Consider the following 19462-nt stretch of genomic DNA (forward strand, 5'->3'; position numbering starts at 1 on the left):
TATAATATTTCACTAAATAATCAGACAGCTAGAAACACCAGCCCTTGTCTAAATAATAAACTCATTTATACCCCCAAGATAAAAGGCTGTTTTCTTTTTCAAATGTGAGTAGAATACTGACACAAAGGTCCAATCTGTGTCAGCAGTGGCGGCCTGATTTCCTTTGATATGAATAATTTGTAATTAATTTTTCATCTAAAGGGATAGCACATGGTTGCACAAGCTATGGAGCCAGCATGGCAGATATGGTGAAAGGGGGGGAGGGGGGGAGTAGTCGTCGTAGATGTCACAATGAGATTCAGTTCATGCATGAATAAGGTCATGGTTTGAGAGGTATGCCTGCAGACGCCTGCCTCTGTGCCAACAATCTTTATTCAGCTGCAGACTGGAAGCAGAGTGCATCCATCACCATCATATTGTCCTTTACAAATCCTGCTCAAATACAAATCACATGATGCTTATATGTACACATATGGCTCACTGCCCTCTTTAATTTATCCAACACAGAGATACAGTAAGCATTGAAATGGGTTGCAAGCTTTGGATATAGAAACGTGGAGTGTTAGCCTGTGTCTACATTGGCATTATTATGCAAGGACTAAATGATATCCTTATGGCTGCTTAAGCATTCCCCCCCCCTCAAAAATCTTAATATAGTCAATAAGGGTTTTACTGATTCAAGGTATATGGAATATACACAAAGATAACCGATGGAGGAAGAAGCATTTAGATAATGATACTCAAGTAAAGAAGGTACTACTAGTGAAACACATGAATGCCCCTTTATATACAGCTCTGAAAAGAGACCACTCCTAATGTGTCTTAAATCTCAATCTCTGATATGGCAGCCATTCCGTTACAGTGTCTGTTGAATTCCAACACAGATAAATGTTGTCAGTAGTTCATAGAAATGTTACTCAAACACATACCTTTAAATAGTAAAACCAGAGAAATTGATATGCTGCAGTGGTCTCTTAATTTGTTATATATATATATATATATATATATATAATTCTGAATTGAAAATGTATATTAAATATGTTAATAAGCCTACTTATAATGCAGACATAAATATGGGCTAGTATACAGTAGTATAATATGTTATTGGATAATGTTACTGTTGCACTAGTCTGTAAAGATAATTGTACTGTTATAATGTTCATACACTGTTTATTACATCATATCATTATTGTATTCAGCTGAATGGACGTTGTGTATGAAATTCTAGATATGTGAAGTATAAATTAAGAAAAACGAATCATAATTTTACCGTCACTATCATTTAGTGAAGGTATAATTATATTTACTGTAAGAAGTGGAAGAAAATGGAAATGCTAAAGTAAAGTACATATCTCAAAAGTGGATTTAGTGCTCAAGTAAATGTTACATTCCACCACTGCAGACACCAGAAACATTTTTCCGTTTTGTAAAAATAAAAGGTGGCTTTACTCTGAGGATGACTTTGTTGTTTCCCAACCTGCACCACTACGTCAATATATAAAATATATCTCCATATTTTCATGCAAATTCTCTCCATTCTCATTTTTCCGCCTGGGATTTACGACGTACTACGGTTTGATGTTTACGCCCATTGAAGAAATAGGTGGTTTTTTTGCGAAAGCCCCGCCCTATTTCTCCTTATATGGTCACTGAACGGCACGTTGATTGACAGCGGGCAGCAGCTGCTGAGTTGCTCAGACATGGCGGAGGATACAGTGTAACAGAGGCTCATCGGCGGAGTTACGTGAGTTTTCCCAGCAGTCGAGTCGTCCAAGGGCGCCTTAAATGATACATAAGAAGGGGAAAATGTGTTCGGCTAAAGCGTGCTTTGCGAGGAAGCAAAAAAGGACCCGAACAGCCACACACGAGTAAGATGGAAAAATGTATCGCTGTTTAGTGCAGTCAACAGCCTTGGGCAACAAATATGGCTTCTTGTGGCTTTTTCAATATGCTATAAAAATTGATCTCCCGTGCAACCTAATGCCGTGGTGGCTCCGGCTAACTTCTGCAAGCCGCGATAAGTTAAGTTCATTAGTCGCTCGGTACTTTTGATCGGTAAGGACATAACATCCACTTGGCTGTCTGGGTTAGCTGGGAAGCTACGGAACTACAGCGGATAGCCATGGAGTCAAAGCACAAAGAGTTGCTAGACCAGTGCCACCAGAACTTATTGGAGTCCATAACAGATGCGGACCGAGTGATCGAGCTGCTGATAGTTTCTGGAACCTTGAGCCAGCTCGATAGGTTCGAACTGGACCAGAATTGTTCGTCCAGCGCCGAGAAAGTAGACCACCTTTTGAAGATGCTGATGAACAAGGAGAGCGACCATTTCCTCGACTTGTGTATGGCTCTGGAGAAGGCATACCCTGACCTGTATGCTGCCCTGTTCAGCAACAACGGAGGGGGACCTGTGGACCACTCCACGGGTAAGAGCTGAAACACGAACTACACACACAGGGTTTTAATATAGCCCTAAAACCAGCGTACACAGCCCCTTCCCATGAGTAGCCTACAATCTGGGTGGTCTGGCACAACTAGACCGTGTGTGGATAACTGCACAACAGCAAGGCTTACAGCTTGATTTATTATTAACCACAGTTTGTATACAATGCTAATAAAGCTTCATTTGCAGTTTGCAAGAGAAAGCAACAGTGTTCCCCAACCACACGGTCCCTGAATGCAACACTATTATCTGTTTAATGCACACAACACTATGCACTAGATTGTGTCTTTAAATAGTCAGCAGGACCTGCAGATCTAACACACAGCTTGTGGTTCATAGAGCCAAGGACTACCCTGTCATTATACTCAGCCATGCGCTCTCCAGTCACTGCAATACACACATTACACATCCATGCTATACGGTTGGTTTACACAGGTAGGCCTATATTACATGTATTCTGTGATATTTGTGCAGTCTTATGAGAAAAAGACAACATAAATGTACAAATATCCAACTCTAACTCCAATTTGTTATCAGTGGCATGATATGGTTATGGTACATTAGGTCGCCTGACTTGTTTCCATGACAACGTTTGTACTACTGACATGTAGGCCCATATCGACCTGTCCATGGGTATGTGCCTGCACATGCATGCAGACCTAAAGCATGGTTTACTTCAGTCCACCTTCCCTTTTAGAGGGAACCTTGTTAGTATGCTAACTGACAATTTGAACCATATTTTCCCCTTATGGTGCATTAATGCTACATTTATTATTATTATAGTTTATTAATTGATTTGCATTGTGTCCTCACAGCAACTGCCTTCTCTTCTGCGGTGTTGTAGTGTTGTTGTTGCACAGAGACAAAAGGCAACCAAGTGTAAAAGCCTTGTCTAGTTTTGCCTGTTTTGCCTCTGTGTGAATGACTGAAGCCAGTGGCTTACTCACAACCAGCGTCATGCCCCCAGGGTCTGAATGCAGGATGAGCCCTGAGATCCAATAGCTGGGAGGAGATGCAGAACAATGCTTCTATGTGACATAATCCACATAAAAAACAACTACATGGGTTATCTTTCAGATCGTTATGACATAGCCGGAGCTTTATTTCAAAGCAACACGCCTTTTGTTTTGAAAATCACAATGTGATCTATAGTTTGGAGCTGCCAAGTTGTGGTGTGTCTCTGTCTAAGGCTATGAAACATAGCAGGTAATGCTGAGTTGGTGTCTTGCTGCTCTGCTGACTGGATCGTTAATGCTTTATAACTTCCTTGTATTGAGTGTTGCTCCTGCAGAATAACACCTTAACTGAAATACTCTGACATATGCTGACATTTGTTCACTGCAAAACTGGTCCCTCTGTAAGCCCCTTGACTCTGACTGGACCTGACAATGTGGATTTGGGCTTTTTGCTCGCACACCTTTTTATAGACTGTAGCACTAGGCCTCAGAGGTGACCTGTACTACCAGAGAGTGATTTCCACTAGCTAGTCGGCCTGTAGTTATTCAACAGAGGATTAGGCCCTGCTGTCCTCTCTCTGGTGTAAACTCTCTGTGAGACACGCTCTATCGTGCCTGCACAGTCCCCCGTTAGCTGCCACGCTCTTGGCTACTTCTGTTTTGAGTTTAAGTGTTGTCATTTCTTTTTAAGGTGCTTTTTATTATCTTCAGTGTAGTGATTCAGCTGATGCGATTACATCATTTGAACCACACTTGCGAGGTACCCAAGACGAGCCACTCACTGAGTGCCTCCAGGCAAAGAAGCTGCTGGTAGACGCAGCTCAGAGGGATGAACTCTTCACAGCCCTGGCGTGTGTCTGTGTGTGTGTGAAGAGAGAGAATATGCTTGTGTGATGACTCTTGCTGATAGCAACCTGCTCTTAACTCATCCTCTTCTCATGCTGCCTGCCTGTTCTTGTTCTCAGATGCACTTCCTTTGCCAGCTGGCCATCTAAACACGCACACATTAGGAAATCATTGAAACTCCAAAGAAACATCTTCACCCCAAAGGAACAGCATACAGATGCTCATTGTTGAAAACTCAGGCTCTATAAATTATTCGGGTTTTTTGACAAACTCCAAAGCTCTTTCTCTACAGAACATACAAACAAACCATTCATTATTTAGCCCGTTTTGTGCATCACTATGCGATAATTTTAACAAACTCACGAACCCTGATATAAACTGTAAAGCAGATCATTCATTTAACATATTGAGTATAACTGAAATGATGTGGCAGAGCACATTTCTGCGTTCTTGAAACGGATTGAATACATTTCATAAATCCAAGCTGATTTCACGCCTCGGATTGTGTGCTTTTCCCTCTACGTTATACATGTAACAATATTCACTACCTGAAGAAATAGTGTACGAGAAGTGATGTATCTGCACATCCCCCTACTCTCTTCATCTTAAAGAGCCTGTTACAGTGATTTAAAGTAACACAATTCTCCCTGACAGGATGCAACGTCAACACAATCTTCTTCTTCTTCTGCTGTCTGTTTGGCTTTATTTTCTCGTGGTCTTGTTTTCTCGCTCTCGTGCTTTGTCTTTTTCTCTCAGGCCCACTGTCCATCCTTCTTTAATTCCTCTCTCTCTCTCTCCTTTCTCTGACTCATTATATTTATTTTCCTCCCATAGAGTGGTTTAGTTTCTCCATGCACTTAAACAGGGGGACACAGCCGATAGACAGAGGAGGGTGATAGAAAAAAAGGGAGCAAGAGAGAGGGGGACAACAGGCCTTTTGTTGAGAAGTTGACCAGGCCCAAAAGTGCCCTGTCAGCAGCTTGCTGTGTGTGTGTGTGTGTGTGTGTGTGTGTGTGTGTGTGTGTGTGTGTCTCTCTCCTCTCCGTCAACCAGTTTCTGTCCCACTCCATAAACCACAGTGGACAGACAGCATGAGTTATGACCCTGATGCTCTTGTCAGGACTGCTGCTCTTAAATATCTCCCATGGGCTGGACCTGGCCTCACTTCCTTTCTCTCTCTCTCTCTCTGTCACCCAGTGACGCACACTGTCGCTCACCTCATCACCCCACTCTCTTTCCCCTTAGCAATCTCTGTACTCCAACTTTCTTCTATTCTCACTGAAGAAGCCATCAGTTTATCTATTGTTAGGGTTTCTACTCAGGTGCAATTGACAATTCTCATGAGTAACATTAGAGTGCAGTTTTTTTAACATCTTTGAACATTGAAAGATTGTTGGTCAGGCAAAAATATGAAACAATTGAAAACCCAGATAAGGAAATCATCAGTTCCATTACTTTAGTTGTTATTAGCCGTGTTAAAGGTATGGGGTTTCTTGTCAGCACAGTTACTCAATAAATCCATTTCATGAAGGCATGAGATGCAGGCCAATGAGAGGTCGACCTCTCCATGGATCTTTTGTGTTATTGTTCCAACGTTATCCTCTTGTACACACCATCTTTTTAGTCTTACATGCCTTTGTATATTCTCACCTTCTAATTAACGTCTGGTGGCATCTAACCTCTATGTGAGCCACAGCCAGGAGGCTTTACTGTGGAACAGGACTTCATTACCATTTTACACATGTTCCTCCACTTTCTAATTACCCCACTAGGTAGAGGAGTTGCCAGCATCTAAATGTTTACCGCTTCTATGAAGTCATGGAAATATACAGCTTTTCCCCTTGTCTTACCACCCCCACCTCTACCAGGCCTTTTTGTTGTTGCTGTCTTATGCTTTGCTTTCCTCTCCTCTCTTTTCCTCCCATCATGGTGTCCTAGCTTGCTCTCCCCCCTCTCTCCCTTGTCTCGCCATCTGCTTTATTCTCTCTTTATTGGTCCTGTCCACACCTGCAGTCATTTGTCCTCCAAACATCTAGCACCAGATGACAGATCACATTTTGAACAATCGCGGTATACATGTGTGATGATTGACATGAGTGGAGCCAATTGCCGAAATTAGACGGAATGGCATTTTCTTCCTGGCTGAGCATCTGGGTGATTCACTTGTCAGAAACATGAAGAAAGAGAGCCAAGTGGGCAAATACCTTCCATTTATAAACATACAATTATTTACATCATGTGCTATACACTGTAGGATCACGTTGCAACACATTCTTTGTTGCCCGTAATATAGTATACACTAGAAAAGGCCCATCTGCAGTGTTTGCCCTGAATACTGATCATGTGCACCTTTCTTCTACACTGGATTCCCTTCTCTAGGTGACCTTTTACAAAATGATGGTGCAGTTTAGTCACTGAATTATCTGAACACTCTATGAAAATGCTGTCTGAATTAGCATGGCTTCCTCTTTGATAAAACATGAAAGGAATGTCACAAAGATTGCCCAAATTCCAGCAGCAGTGGGTTTTTCCACACAGGCGTTTTTTTTTTCTTTCTTTCTGGTTATTTTTGTACTGGCTACAGTTATCAGCAGAGCCTTTGGACGACATGTTGCTGCCATCTTTCACCTTTTTGTGTTTTTGACCCAACCCATGGCACACGCAAGCTGTTTTTAAACAACATTATTTCTCGTTTTTTGCTGAGGTAGGGCTCTTTGCAGAGAGATAACCCATTAGGGTGTGCTGATACCAGGCTGGGTTAGATTGCACCCATGGGGGCTTTTTTTGGTCTTTGGTGCTGCTCAGCAGTTCTGAAAATCTGTTTGGCTGAAGGCCTTTTTTTTTGTCTTTCTATAAAGGTCTTCTTCTACACATGTCCTGGTTTTTCACCTCCTGTCCCAGAGTGTTTATGAAGGTCCAACACAGGTCCTACGTGACTATGAGGCGGCATTTGCATCTAGTATTTCAATCAACAGTCTAACAGATCTTATTTTGAGACATGCCACGGGCAGAAAAAGGTGGGTGGGTTTTGACCATCGGCCTGGGTGAACGTGGAGCTGTGAGTCAGGCGATGTGCGTGCCGCGGAGTAATCCTGCCTCATGGAGTCATCATGTTAGATGTCTTCATGTTTATACAATCTTGGGACTCCTTAAATCAGATGATCAATCCTTTACCCCGGCAGCAAGGCTTCACTGGCACACTGCCCAGAATCTTGGACTGTGGTGTCATTGCCTTCCCAGAATTTAGACCCACTTCATGACTTAAAGTCCCAGATTACACGGACAGAATTGGTCAAGGACATTTATGTTGTGTGTCTCTGCCGATTTGCAGATCCATTCACTTTATTTCACAACCATAACACCTTTCAGATGTTCATTTGACATACAAAGTATGATGAGTTTATGATGCATTTTTCAGTTTAAACATCCTGAGTGCCATCAAAGCTGTTGACATGAAGTCCACCTTGACCAACTGGGACATTAGAGTACTGCTTTCATGTTCATGCATCAATAGCAGCAGTGTAACATAATGCTTCAATGTGACTCTGTCTGTACATATATACATATATCGTTACTATTATTATTATTATTATTATAATAAATACACACTATTATTTATTACATTACAGATTTTATTTTTATACTCCTGGAAATAATTACTGCACTTGATTCCTTATTCCTAAGTATGTATGCTGCGTGTATTTTGTTGTCTTATGTTGTGATGTTTTTGTTTTGATGGCACCCTTGAAAAGGAGAAGCATTTATTATTATCTCATTGTGCATGTATAATGACATTAAACGATTCTATTCTATTATTCAAATATATTAATAGTAAAAGAAAAGTGTGAAACTTTCACCTGTAATGATATCATATATTTACATTGTGTATTTATAAGTGTACTTCACTCTCCCTTGTTGGGTGACATTATTTCTCACTTCCCCCACACCCTGCCACCTCACCTCTCTCACCTCTCCGTATGTGAACCTTCTGAGTTAAGGTATAGAGACAGAGTATGTGGGATGTGTGCATCACTAACTCAAGCTACATCCTCGTACTGTAAGCAGAACCGCAGCCAGGATTTAGTGGTCTGAGATGCCAGAGTAAAAGAGATGCTTTCTGCTCTCTGGCTTAATGCTGACACATCCCCCAGCCTCACTTAAGCACTCTGTAATATGAGTGGGTCGTTTTCAACCGTATTATTAGTGTTGCTATTACTTGCGCTTCTGTAGTTTAATGGCTTTGGGGCCGAGGACACAAAAGGAAGAAGACCACAAATGCTATTTAGGCTTTGCTCGCCTCTTAGTCTGTGCCTTATTTATTTCTTTAATCACTGCGGCTCACTGACAGTTATAGGATCTGACAGCGACTAATAAAGAATAGCACACAGTATTATTTTTGGATTGCTGCTCTTTTACCAAAAAGCCCTGGAAAATGTCTGTCTTATTTTTTAGAACACAACAGACGCCTTGGCTGCTTGGATAGTTTCAAGGCTCGTCAACATGTTGCGATAAAGGGAGTTTGAAGCAGCAGATGATAATCATACGTGTTTTATGTTTTTGGGAACACTCATTGTCAGATAAGAGAATTCTCTGGAACTGATGAATAATTTAGACTCACCCCATGGTTGATTCCAGACTTTCTTTGATAAGGCTTTCCCTCTACCAGCCTTCCCAACTCTTATGCTTTTCTTCTTTTACCACGCTGCAGAATTACTATTCCTCTCATCCAGTTTCACCATGGCAACGTGTGTCATCTTGGTTTATGTGCTGGAGAACATCATCTGGTTGTCTGAAGCAACTGTTGGTTGCTGAGCACATTGCATGATTGGGAGGGAAAGCAGAGAGTGGGGGAAGTGGAACCCCTTAGGTAGGGCGAGTACTCCCCTGACCTATTTAGATCACAGCGTCAGCCCTTTGTTTCTGTGGCCTCTGGTCCTCCACTGGAATATTTCTCACCTTTTTTTTTTTTAAGGGAATATCTACTGATGGAAGTCAGAATCAGATGCGTGTTCCAAACTATTACAGAAATATATTTAAGCAATAGCTCACGACAGGCCGTGGTATATGCTCATTATATCACAGCTAAGGGGCGTGGTTCGGCCCGACTCGACTCCTCGACTCCTCAGTCCTCCGGTAGTGACCCGGAAATTAATTTCAGCGCGCCATGTTGAAGGACATCTCATTCCTCTAAATGCACTTTGAGGACCGAGGATCGAGCGTCAAGGAGGCTCTCTGGAGGAGCTATAACCGAGGATACACTGATGGGTCCTCCACGGCTCCTTCGTAGATGCATTTCCGGGAAAAGAGATGTTTCAAAGAGTCGTGACGCACGGCCGGACTTATCTCAGCCAATGACAGCTCTGCATGCATCCCCTGGATATTATTTTATTAACTCCGTCCAGAAAGCAGAGCAGTGTGTAAAATATATATCACTCAGTATAACAGGCCTACTCTCTTTATTTGCTTTAGTTTAGTAGATATCTAAGAAAGAGTCGATTTTTTTCTAGCATTTAGTGCTTCACATAATAAAATACACAACGGCTGTAGCCTGATTATATGCTTTAGGAGCTGTAGGTGCGTGTGGTACAGTGTGTAGGTGTGTGCGTGGTACAGTGTTTAGGTGTGTGTGTTGTACAGTGCGTAGATGCGACGGACAGACGGGTCTCAGTTCTAAACACTGTACCACGCACACACCTACACACTGTACCACACGCACCTACNTGTGTGTGTGTGTGTGTGTGTGTGTGTGTGTGTGTGTGTGTGTGTGTGTGTGTGTGTGTGTGTGTGTGTGTGTGTGTGTGTGTGTGTGTGTGTGTGTGTGTGTGTAATCACATCCTCTGCTAGATTGATTCAAGCCTCAAAATATTTACTACGTATCATGAGTTATTTTCCCTGGAATGAAACAGTGCTTGGTTTCATCTCATGTGTTCGGTTCTCTTCATGTCTGCAGCTGATAAGGACTCGGTGATATGGAGAAAATAAACATTACCATATGTCTGATAAACACCTGAATATTGCGACATTATAGTTAGGCTGAGTATTAGTGATTTCGCAGAATATCTACACAATTGGATTATTGATAAATAATCAATTGTAATGTAGATATATAAAATTAAAAAAACATGACTTTACTGTCTTTAAAACCAGGAGAAAACACTTGCAGTATTTACAATGTACAAAATGTATCCGTGATATATATAATATTGATATATTGCCCAGCCTTTAAGCTGATGAAGGCATTTTACCTCCTCATCGAGGTGGAGTACTGCTGCTGGTAGTGCATGGCCGAGTCTCGCTGTTTGAGCAAAGCGTCCATCTGCTTCTGCAGCCTCCGGTTCTCCTCCTCGGCCTGCTCCAGGCGGCTCAGGTCTGTGTTGTGGTTAGCCACCTTCTCACTGTGGCGCTTGCTCAGGGCATCGTACTCCTTCTTTACGCCCTCCAGCTTGTCCATAGCCGTGTCGTAGAGTTTGTTCAACACCTCTGATGAGCCCTTCTCTCTCATGACCTGGTTAGGACAACACAATTCATATATTTAGGCCCAACATACATTTCTGACCTCTTGCTAAATTATGAACCATCCAGATCTCTCAGGTCTTCAGGGACTGGTCAGCTTTCTGTCCCCAGAGTCATAACTAAACATGGAGAAACAGCTTTCAGTTATTATGCTCCAAATATCTGGAACAAACTCCCAGAAACCTGCAGGTCCTCTGCAACTCTTACTACTTTTAAATCCAGGCTGAAGACTTTTCTTTTTGCCGCTGCTTTTAATTGAACTATTCATATCTCACACTGCACTGTAACTTTTATTCTTTTATCATGTACCTGTGTTATTCATGTTTTATTATCTTTGCTTTTAAAAAGGTGGGGTAGGTACGTTTGAGAAACCGGCTCGAGATACACTTTTTGTTATATTTCATGGAATGCTCTTAACATCCCGATAGCAATGAATATCTTAAGTGCTTTGACAAAAAATCCATAAAAACATGTTCATCTGTGGAAGCCGTAGTACTGTAAAAAGCACGACCAATCATCTGAGCCGGCCCGGCTAAAATAACTGGATGGCCTACCTGCCTGTCAGCCTTCCATCTGTGCACAAACTTATCTCGGGCCTCATTGGTCATGTGCGCGTTCGTGTGTGTTGGAGGAGGGGTTCTGTAAGGAAGCGGCAGATTTTTTCCGGCTGTGTATTTTCAAATTCTTGCGCACTCGAGCTGGTTTCTCTAAAATTACCTACCCCACCTTTAAACGAGTGTTTTAAATGCCATTTTATAATATGTTTCTGCTGCACTATTTCTTAATGCTCTGAATGTCTTTCATTTTTGTAAAGCACTTTGAATTGTCTTGTGTTGAAAGGTGCTATGTAAATAAACTTGCCTTGCCTATGTCATTTTTAAAACTACTTAGTGTCTGAAATGCAGATGTCATCAGGTAAAATCCAACGAAGCCTGTATCTGCTGTGCCCCACCTGAGCAGCAGATGGCATCAATGTGGCAGAATGTATTCATGCAGTGTAAATCCTGTTCTAGCTTAAACTATTTTTTTTTCTAAAGTTCATTTCAAGAGCTGCATTAAAACCAATTGGCTGACCTGTCAAATTAACAGTTTTAAGTGTAGAGTGTGTCCTTCGGAGTGCATTATGCATTCTCTGCGAGGCTGCATGTGTCATCAGTGCAGGTCCTGCTGATTCCTGACGCTGTGACCCAAGGGCTTTATTGACCTCGTCCACACAGCGTATGCTGCGTATACACTCATCTTGTAGCTACATAGTTTGGGTCAGGGTGCCCTTTGCCCAAGCCAAAGCCCTTCTGTGCTACACTTGCCCTTTCCAGAAGTGCTCTGTGTGCATTTCCCTCTGCTTGGCTGCTCTGTGCTCTTAACTACTGCAGTGTTCCCATGAGAACTGTGGGAGACAGTACTGCGTAAAAGTCCAATACAGGTCACAGCATCCTTGTGCTGTTTAGAACAACGTGAGGAAGTATTGTTTGAAGCTTCAAAATGTAAACAAGGGGACAACCTCGGCACTATAAGGCATATGTGACTGTGTGGAACTATTTGTATAAAAGCAGCATTTTGATTTTCTACATTGGCTCATCCCCGAAGGCAATCCCTGACCTTTCAACATCTGGCCGGCCAGCCAGAACACAGCCCACACACACACACACACACACACACACACACACACACACACACACACACACTACCTGTTGTTGCTGCAGCCGCAGGTCTGCTAACTCTTTCTGGTCTTGGCTGTGCAGTCGTTGGAGCTCCTCACAGTTCTGTTTTAGGTGGTTGTGCTCTCGAACAAGTTGGGCGTTGTCCCTCCTGAGTGTCTCCATCTCCTCTTTCAACTGAGTCTGTTCACCGAGGACGCGACTGTGCAGCATGCTGGTGGGAAAAACACACACAAGCAAGAGGAGTAAACATATGTTTTTACAGTTTACATGCAAATATACAGAAAACTAAATGTGTAATGTTAATTAGCAAAATGGGCCTTCAAATCAAGCAGGTGATTCAGCAGGTGATGTGCAATACAAAGAAAGTCGTTGAGGGGTAATAAAATGTATGGACATTATCCAAGAGGGTGGGACTACCGAAATGCAATTTCCTGCGACTAGAGGAGAATTAAAAATCGTAGGTGGGAATATTTATAATTGTAGGTATTTTAGAGGGATTTCAACCGATAGTGTACCAACCATGTTACCTATATACCACCCGATTCGATTTTTTTTTTTTTACTTATCTCTTGATTGTTTCATTTTTTTTAATTAATTGTAATTAGTTAAACGCTTTGACAGCTAATACCCTGTATGATCAGCTTCTATGCTCCAAACATTTCGCCTCGGCTTATGAGCTGTTAGGCTTAATAATTCAATCACATAAATGCTTCCATTTCCAGGCTTTTTTTGCAGTGCCAATTCCCTTTCAACATGAGAGGCAGCTGTAGCTCGCAGGGATGTCCTTTCAATTAGGTTAATTGCAACACCATGCCAGTATTTGCTACGATTCCAGTAAAACAATGCAATAAATGTAATTATTTCTATGTTGTAAAGCAGCATGTGGCAGGTGACAGAGTGTTCCTCCAACGCTTACGACATATGCACCGAATGTGACTGCTGTGCTGACACACATTCAGCATGGCTTTTCTATTGGAATCGAAAGTGAATAGTTGCATTAGATTACTGCATTATACAAGTTCATAAGTTTCATTAGCAATGAGAAATAGGTAGCATTAGAAACACTTACTGGTAGAAGTCAGCCTCTTTTACAGCCTCCTCGCACCTCTTGAGTGTTTTGGTGTGCTGGTTCTGGAGAGACTGCAGATCTGCCATGGCCCTCATGCACTGACTTTTCAGACGCTCATAGTCGTGGCTGGGTTTGGAATTTGGCCTTAAGGAGAAAAGCAGCAAGGAATCAACCCTCTATCAGGGAGCCTCGTACTACAATGTGCCCAAAAAGACTTCAGACAGAAGCACGTAAAAGACAGAGTTGACCTTCCCCTTTGATGTGAATGTATAAAAAAAATGTAAACAATATAAAGAAATATTCACTAAGCAAAGCACCTTTCATATCATCTGATGTACAATAAATTAGGTAGATAGAGGTTTATAAATGTCATAAAGCAGCCAGTGTCCGTATCCTGTCTCTGCAAGTTAAAGTTACATGAGAAGATGGAAACATAGCAGCCATAAGTAAGGACACTGATATCACAGAGAATTTAACAATACAGATAACATGTTCACACTTTGCTGCTCTGTCAGCAATGAATCTCAGGTCAGTCAATAGCTGGATCTGATGTATTTAATTTAAGCATAAAGAAATAATCTATAATCACAGTCGACATAATTCATAGACCAAATTCAAAGTGTTACCATAAGGGTAAAATACAGTATCAACAACTTGGCAGGCCGGTCAGGATTTTCACCTGCAGTCGTCGAAGGTGGTCCCCGGCGATGCCAACGCCAGACGCTTACGGAGCTCATCCCTCTCCCTGGTCACCTGACGGAGCTGGAACAAGATGGTGTCCAGGTTGTCGCCGGAAGGCCGGTTGTCGTTGATAGCCGGCGGGGGGGAGGAGGCTTCACCGTTAACGGGCGAACCTGCAACAGAGAGCATGTTACAAGAGGCTAGGACCACTGATCCAGACACTGGAAAATTCTTTCTGGCAGTGCTCATCATGTAAATGTCGGTAAACTAAAAACATATATTTCTAAAAACATTGAAATTCCACAAAAATATGAACAAATATTGCTAGTGACAGTAATCCTAATTGTGTGATCTGTTCAAATTACACAGTGATGGTGGTCTTTGTATCCAATTTATTTGTGTTAATACAAATAACAGTTAACTTAAGTATACCCCTTTTATTTATGTAACAGCTTGCATTTTGAGTTTTTTTTATTAGTTGAACTTGTTATTCTTGAAGTCACTGAGAATCGGGAAATGTTTTTTAGTAAAAAATGTATTCACATGTTTAAGTTTGGCATGTATAAATGATCCATTTTGTCTAAGGTTTACCTTTATATGTTAACAATATTGCAAACACTTGATATAACTTCAAAACTAAAAACTGTGCACACAACTGGAGTTAACATGCATAGTATTTTAAAATCGATACCCAAGGAATTGTATTCAATTTGTGAGATGGGGAAAGATTACACCCCGTATACGATCATTCATTTGGAGGACAAAGAGTACACCTGCAACTGACTCCGACATTAGGAAACAATAGAGTTCTTCACAATGCTCAAGGCGGCTGTTATATAATCTGCTCGGGGTTTACCAGGACAATCTGCTGCACATCTGCAGAGCATGTTCTTGGATTTACACGACAGCATCTGTAATCTCTGACGTGAGAATTTAAGGCAGAAAGAGCAGATTGGATTTTGATTTGGCGATGTGCTGCATCTCCTGTACTCTCTGTGTGGTTTAAACAAAGGTGTCCATACATTTTTTAATTCAGCTTCTGCCCTTTTATTGTAATGTCAGGGCATGTTAAGTCTTTGTAAAGGACTTAGTGTGTCCTGACACTGTAAAATAAACAGATTCTGACAAAACATCATACCTGATTAAGGAGATATTTTCAGGGTTTGTGTTCTTGATTGAAAAGAGCGCACGCGGCAGGAAATCGGAGGATTATGTCAATCTTTGGGCCTTTTGGAATTTATGCAACACTGCTGAGTCATTTGGACCTTTATCAAAACTAGGGGAAGGCAAGCATGGTCTCCTTAAGGAAGGAGGAAGAGATTGGCTCAATGTGGGATTTAAAGGAAAAATAAACGTTGGAGACAATCAGGAAGTACGCCAATATTGTCATAAACAGCATTTCAAGTCATAATGCAGCCATGCTAACTTTGTTTTGCATTATTATGGTGTGTTTGTCGATGGTATAGAACTTCTCCAACCCGGCATGACACACACAAGAGAATAGGCATGTTTGGTTGTTATACATACCAACACTACTGAGGGAGCTGCTGCTTTCTGAGTCCGAGGGCATAGTGGAGAGGACGCTGTATGTGGAACCTGCCAAGAGACAAAAGGCCAAGAGATACATTCAGACATAAAGCACTGATAGATTGATTAGCCAATTACACTGCAGCCTGAATTAAGTGCCTGCACTATGAGGAAATAAATGAATATTACACAGTCAGCTTCATATTCCCTGCACAGCTGTAAGATAGATTTGGTGCAGGCTTTAAACTTGGAATAATAACTTCCACACTCCTTCTTAGCGGCTCTATATTATCACTCCAGACCGCCGTCGTCATTAAACCTCCTTTCCCTCACTGTGCACTCTGCCTTGCTTTGATGTATAGCCCCTGTATGTTTCTGCTACACAGGCAGAATGTCACGGCTGAAATGGGATTTTCTCCTTTTATGTCAAGCACATAGAGAGAGAGAGCGGGAGAGAGAGGCAGAGAGAAAACGGGTCTCTATCTGAATAGCTGTACACACCGTTAAGCTCGGGGATATTTCACACTGGCAACCACAATCCATAGGAGAGGCTATGCAGATGCCCATTATAATGCAGAGTCCCTGCTTCAAAGGGCAATATAAACATGGAAATTGTTTTTCTAAAAAGGACATATTTGAATATGCTTATTGCAGAGAGCATCATCTATTGTTTGGTACTCGCAAAGCTTAAGGAGTAAATGTGTTTCACTGAGGATGTTATATCTCACACTTCTAAACCTGGTGTGATAGCTGCTAAAATAAGAAGCTAAAAAAACTCTGTTTAAGGTTACATAGCATTAGCAATGATAATCTCCATCCTAGGGGAAACACTGGGTAAGCCCAATCTGATTTCCACACATTTAAAGAAAGTGTTATTCACAATAATACATTTCAAACACTTATTTTCATTATTATTTTGCATATGTGTAAGTACTTTTTTGACCAAAACAAACAAGCATTTATTCCCAAGTGTCAATGGCCACTGAATAATCATCAACCAATCATTTCAACTGCATATACATTTGTAGAAGTTTGGCCTTATGATGGCTAAAATTGGATGACCATTTTAGTTTTCACTTCGTAAAGCACTGTAAATTGCACAAAATTATGAGCTGCTTTGTTTTAGTTGTGGTTTATGTATGTTTATGTATGTTTCGTGTGTGTGAGGACCCCGGGAAGAATAGCCAATGCTCATGCTAGTGCTAATGGGGATCCTAATAAAGAATAAGAATGAGTCCCGTGTAAATAAATAATACAATTAAACCTGCATAAAAATCAGCAACTGTTTGGGTAATACTTCTAATGGACTAAATGCACCACAAACACATGGACAAGTGTATTGTGTACATGGTTTAAGACAGCAGGGGAATGGTAGCAGGCTTTGTCAGCAGCAGGCAATACATTGAAACCAACTGTTCCAGATCTCCATCTCCACCCTTGCCTCCCCACTGGGTTTAGCTACAACTCTGGCTCCGGCCCTCAATGTGTGACGAGGCCAAGCCTAATTAACTATGAGCTCTGTGCGACTGAGCCACTCCATCTTAGGCACCGCAGACAGAGGAGCGGAGAAGGGGGGGGCAGGAGGGGAAGGCATGGAGCAGAGGAGGACAGATGAAAGGAGATAGCCAAACTAAGTCGCAAAAGAGATAAGGAGGAAGGGTGTTTGAGAGACAAAGAGGGAGAGACTGTTAAATAAAGAGATAGAGGGGCAGGGTGGAAAGGCATTTAATCTGCTCTGACATTCCCTGATGCTCAACACTTTTAGTCTGCGAGGGGCTCGGAGCACACACAGCTTTGATTTCATTTTGTTCCATCAGACATGATGAGAACCACTCTGAGGCTGCACAGCATTAGTCCTCTACAATTAACACTATGCAAAAGGCTCAGGCTCATTTCCATGCCTGCATTTGAAAAGCAACAACTGAATCCTTGAACCCGGAATCAGACTGACAAGGTTTCATCGAGAAAAGACGTGAGCCACTGGGAGGTATTGTGCCATCTCAGCTGAAGGATTAACTCTTTTTTTTTTTTTTTTTTTAAATGCTACACAGAGTCAGTAAAGCTCTCTGCCAGAATAAGCCGCAAAATGTAGAATCTTGAATGTTGTATTTTGCAATTTGGAAACCAAAACACTCCCACACAAAGGGGGCAATTGCGAGAGAATCTTCAAATATCTCATAATCTGATTTGGCTGCGATGACAAGTACGTGCACAGAAATTCCCACATGCAGATTCAGTGTCACCAAGTGCTGATTAGTTAACCCCGTAAACAAACCACTGAATGCAGTATGGATCTGCATGTTAGATACAAGCCAGCTCCTGGCGGTCGATGGGTCAGCGGCATTCGCTTATACCAAACAGGCTTTTAATCATCGATGGCAATTAGCACCAGCCATAGTCAGTGAGGCTGATCATTTGTAAACAGGCTCACTGCATCAATAAAGCAGGCATCCATTAGGGTAGCACAGATCTGGTGATCTACAGTGGGGAAATCCTCGTCTTTGCCAAAAAAAAGTCAGATAAGATAGATCAGATCTGAGAAATCTTACCCTGACAGTAGGGTTGCACGATATGAGGAAAACATGTTAGCATTGTTGATTATGGTGTGATACTATTGCTTGTAAAAAAATAAACAGATTTGTTTTAAAGTGTACTAAGTTCTGCCTTCCTGCTGCTTTTGGTATACTGGTGAAATACCAAAAATTGCTTTGGAAATAAAACTATTAAAAAAGGAAATCATTTACTTATTGAACAAAAAAGGTGATTTAGAGTGAGTTATTATATAAAAATGTAATTTTCTGCAGATCTAGTCTCTCATAACCAAAAATAAAACAATAAGGCAGTTTTTCATGATGTGTATTTAAGTTGAAATTGCCATGACGATAAAAAGCAACTAATTGTGCAGCCCTGCAAAACATTCTAGATGGATTCTAACAGATATACATTATGGAATTTTAATAAGGAATTTTATAAAACGGACAAGTCAAATCAAGCAATCTGATTGGTTCTTAGCCGTGATATACTGAGCGTATACCACGGGTAGAATTGTAAGTTACTTTTCACAAAAAGTCAGTATCCCTCCGCGTCTGAGAAAAACAGTATACCATTGGGTTGAAAAAGCAAACTGCCTGGAACAAGAAAGCAGCGGAGAATTAACGGGGCAGAAAGCCTCCTTTTTACGAAGCGGTCCAGACATAGACATCAAACAGCAAAACATATTCAGTGTGCAGTTCCTTTGGCATTAGGGCAGGGATATCTAGATACTTTTGAAGGTTTAACATAATTAATTGTGCTACTTTTAAAGCAAACAACGATGTTTTCAAATCTGTAATCAAAGAGGTCCGCAAAAACGCTATCGACCAATCAGATTGCTTGATTTGACTTGTCAGTTTTATAAATATATTTAAATTTCTTCCGTTACGAAACAAACTTACAAAGCATAAAATGGAAACATTTAAGATTAATTTCGACCTCCGGGGGGGGTCTTACTATAGTATGGAGGAGTGGATTGAGCAGTGCCTATCTCCAGAAAAAAAAAGCACCTAAACTACGACATGCAGAGCTACGTGAAGAGCAGGTAGACCAACTGGAAAAGTACCACCATTCAAAAGCTTTCTGATGCGGGTCTTGAAACAAAGCAGAGAAATTATGACCGTTAGTGGCCACAGGTGCGAAAGCTCTCTCCAGAGCTACTGGAAGCCCAATCTCGGGGACCGGAGAAAGTGGAGCAATATTCTCGCCACGCCAAGCAACAGCTTCGAACAAC

General features: G+C 41.5%; 2 protein-coding genes across 2 annotated transcripts in view; one reads left to right on the forward strand and one right to left on the reverse strand.

Annotated features, from left to right (window-relative positions):
• Nucleotides 1–10486: 10486 nt before the first annotated feature.
• LOC104956854 (disks large homolog 5-like) lies at nt 10487–17125 on the reverse strand. Its single transcript, XM_010784414.1, has 6 exons — nt 17110–17125; nt 15697–15765; nt 14168–14342; nt 13489–13632; nt 12447–12630; nt 10487–10750 (listed from the first exon to the last, which is right to left on the reverse strand). Exons 1-6 carry the CDS (start codon nt 17123–17125, stop codon nt 10487–10489), a joined length of 852 nt encoding a protein of 283 aa, XP_010782716.1.
• Nucleotides 17126–17994: 869 nt separating this feature from the next.
• The window catches only part of LOC104956863 (disks large homolog 5-like), a 28545-nt gene continuing 27077 nt past the window's right edge, over nt 17995–19462 (forward strand). The window contains exon 1 of the mRNA XM_010784426.1: nt 17995–18029. Coding sequence (XP_010782728.1) covers nt 17995–18029 — 35 coding nt within the window. The remainder of the gene's footprint in view (nt 18030–19462) is intronic.

This window comes from Notothenia coriiceps, unplaced genomic scaffold (assembly GCF_000735185.1).
Source record: "Notothenia coriiceps isolate Sejong01 unplaced genomic scaffold, NC01 NC01_scaffold00000668, whole genome shotgun sequence".
Taxonomy (NCBI): Eukaryota; Metazoa; Chordata; class Actinopteri; order Perciformes; family Nototheniidae; genus Notothenia; species Notothenia coriiceps.

Excerpts from the sequence above, each read along its gene's own strand:
- LOC104956854 (XM_010784414.1), bottom strand. Across the intron at positions 13,633-14,167 it reads ACCACCTTCGACGACTGCAG|GCCAAATTCCAAACCCAGCC; the intron begins GTGAAAATCCTG and ends TTTCTCCTTAAG. Across the intron at positions 12,631-13,488 it reads AAAGAGGCTGACTTCTACCA|CATGCTGCACAGTCGCGTCC; the intron begins GTAAGTGTTTCT and ends TTTTCCCACCAG.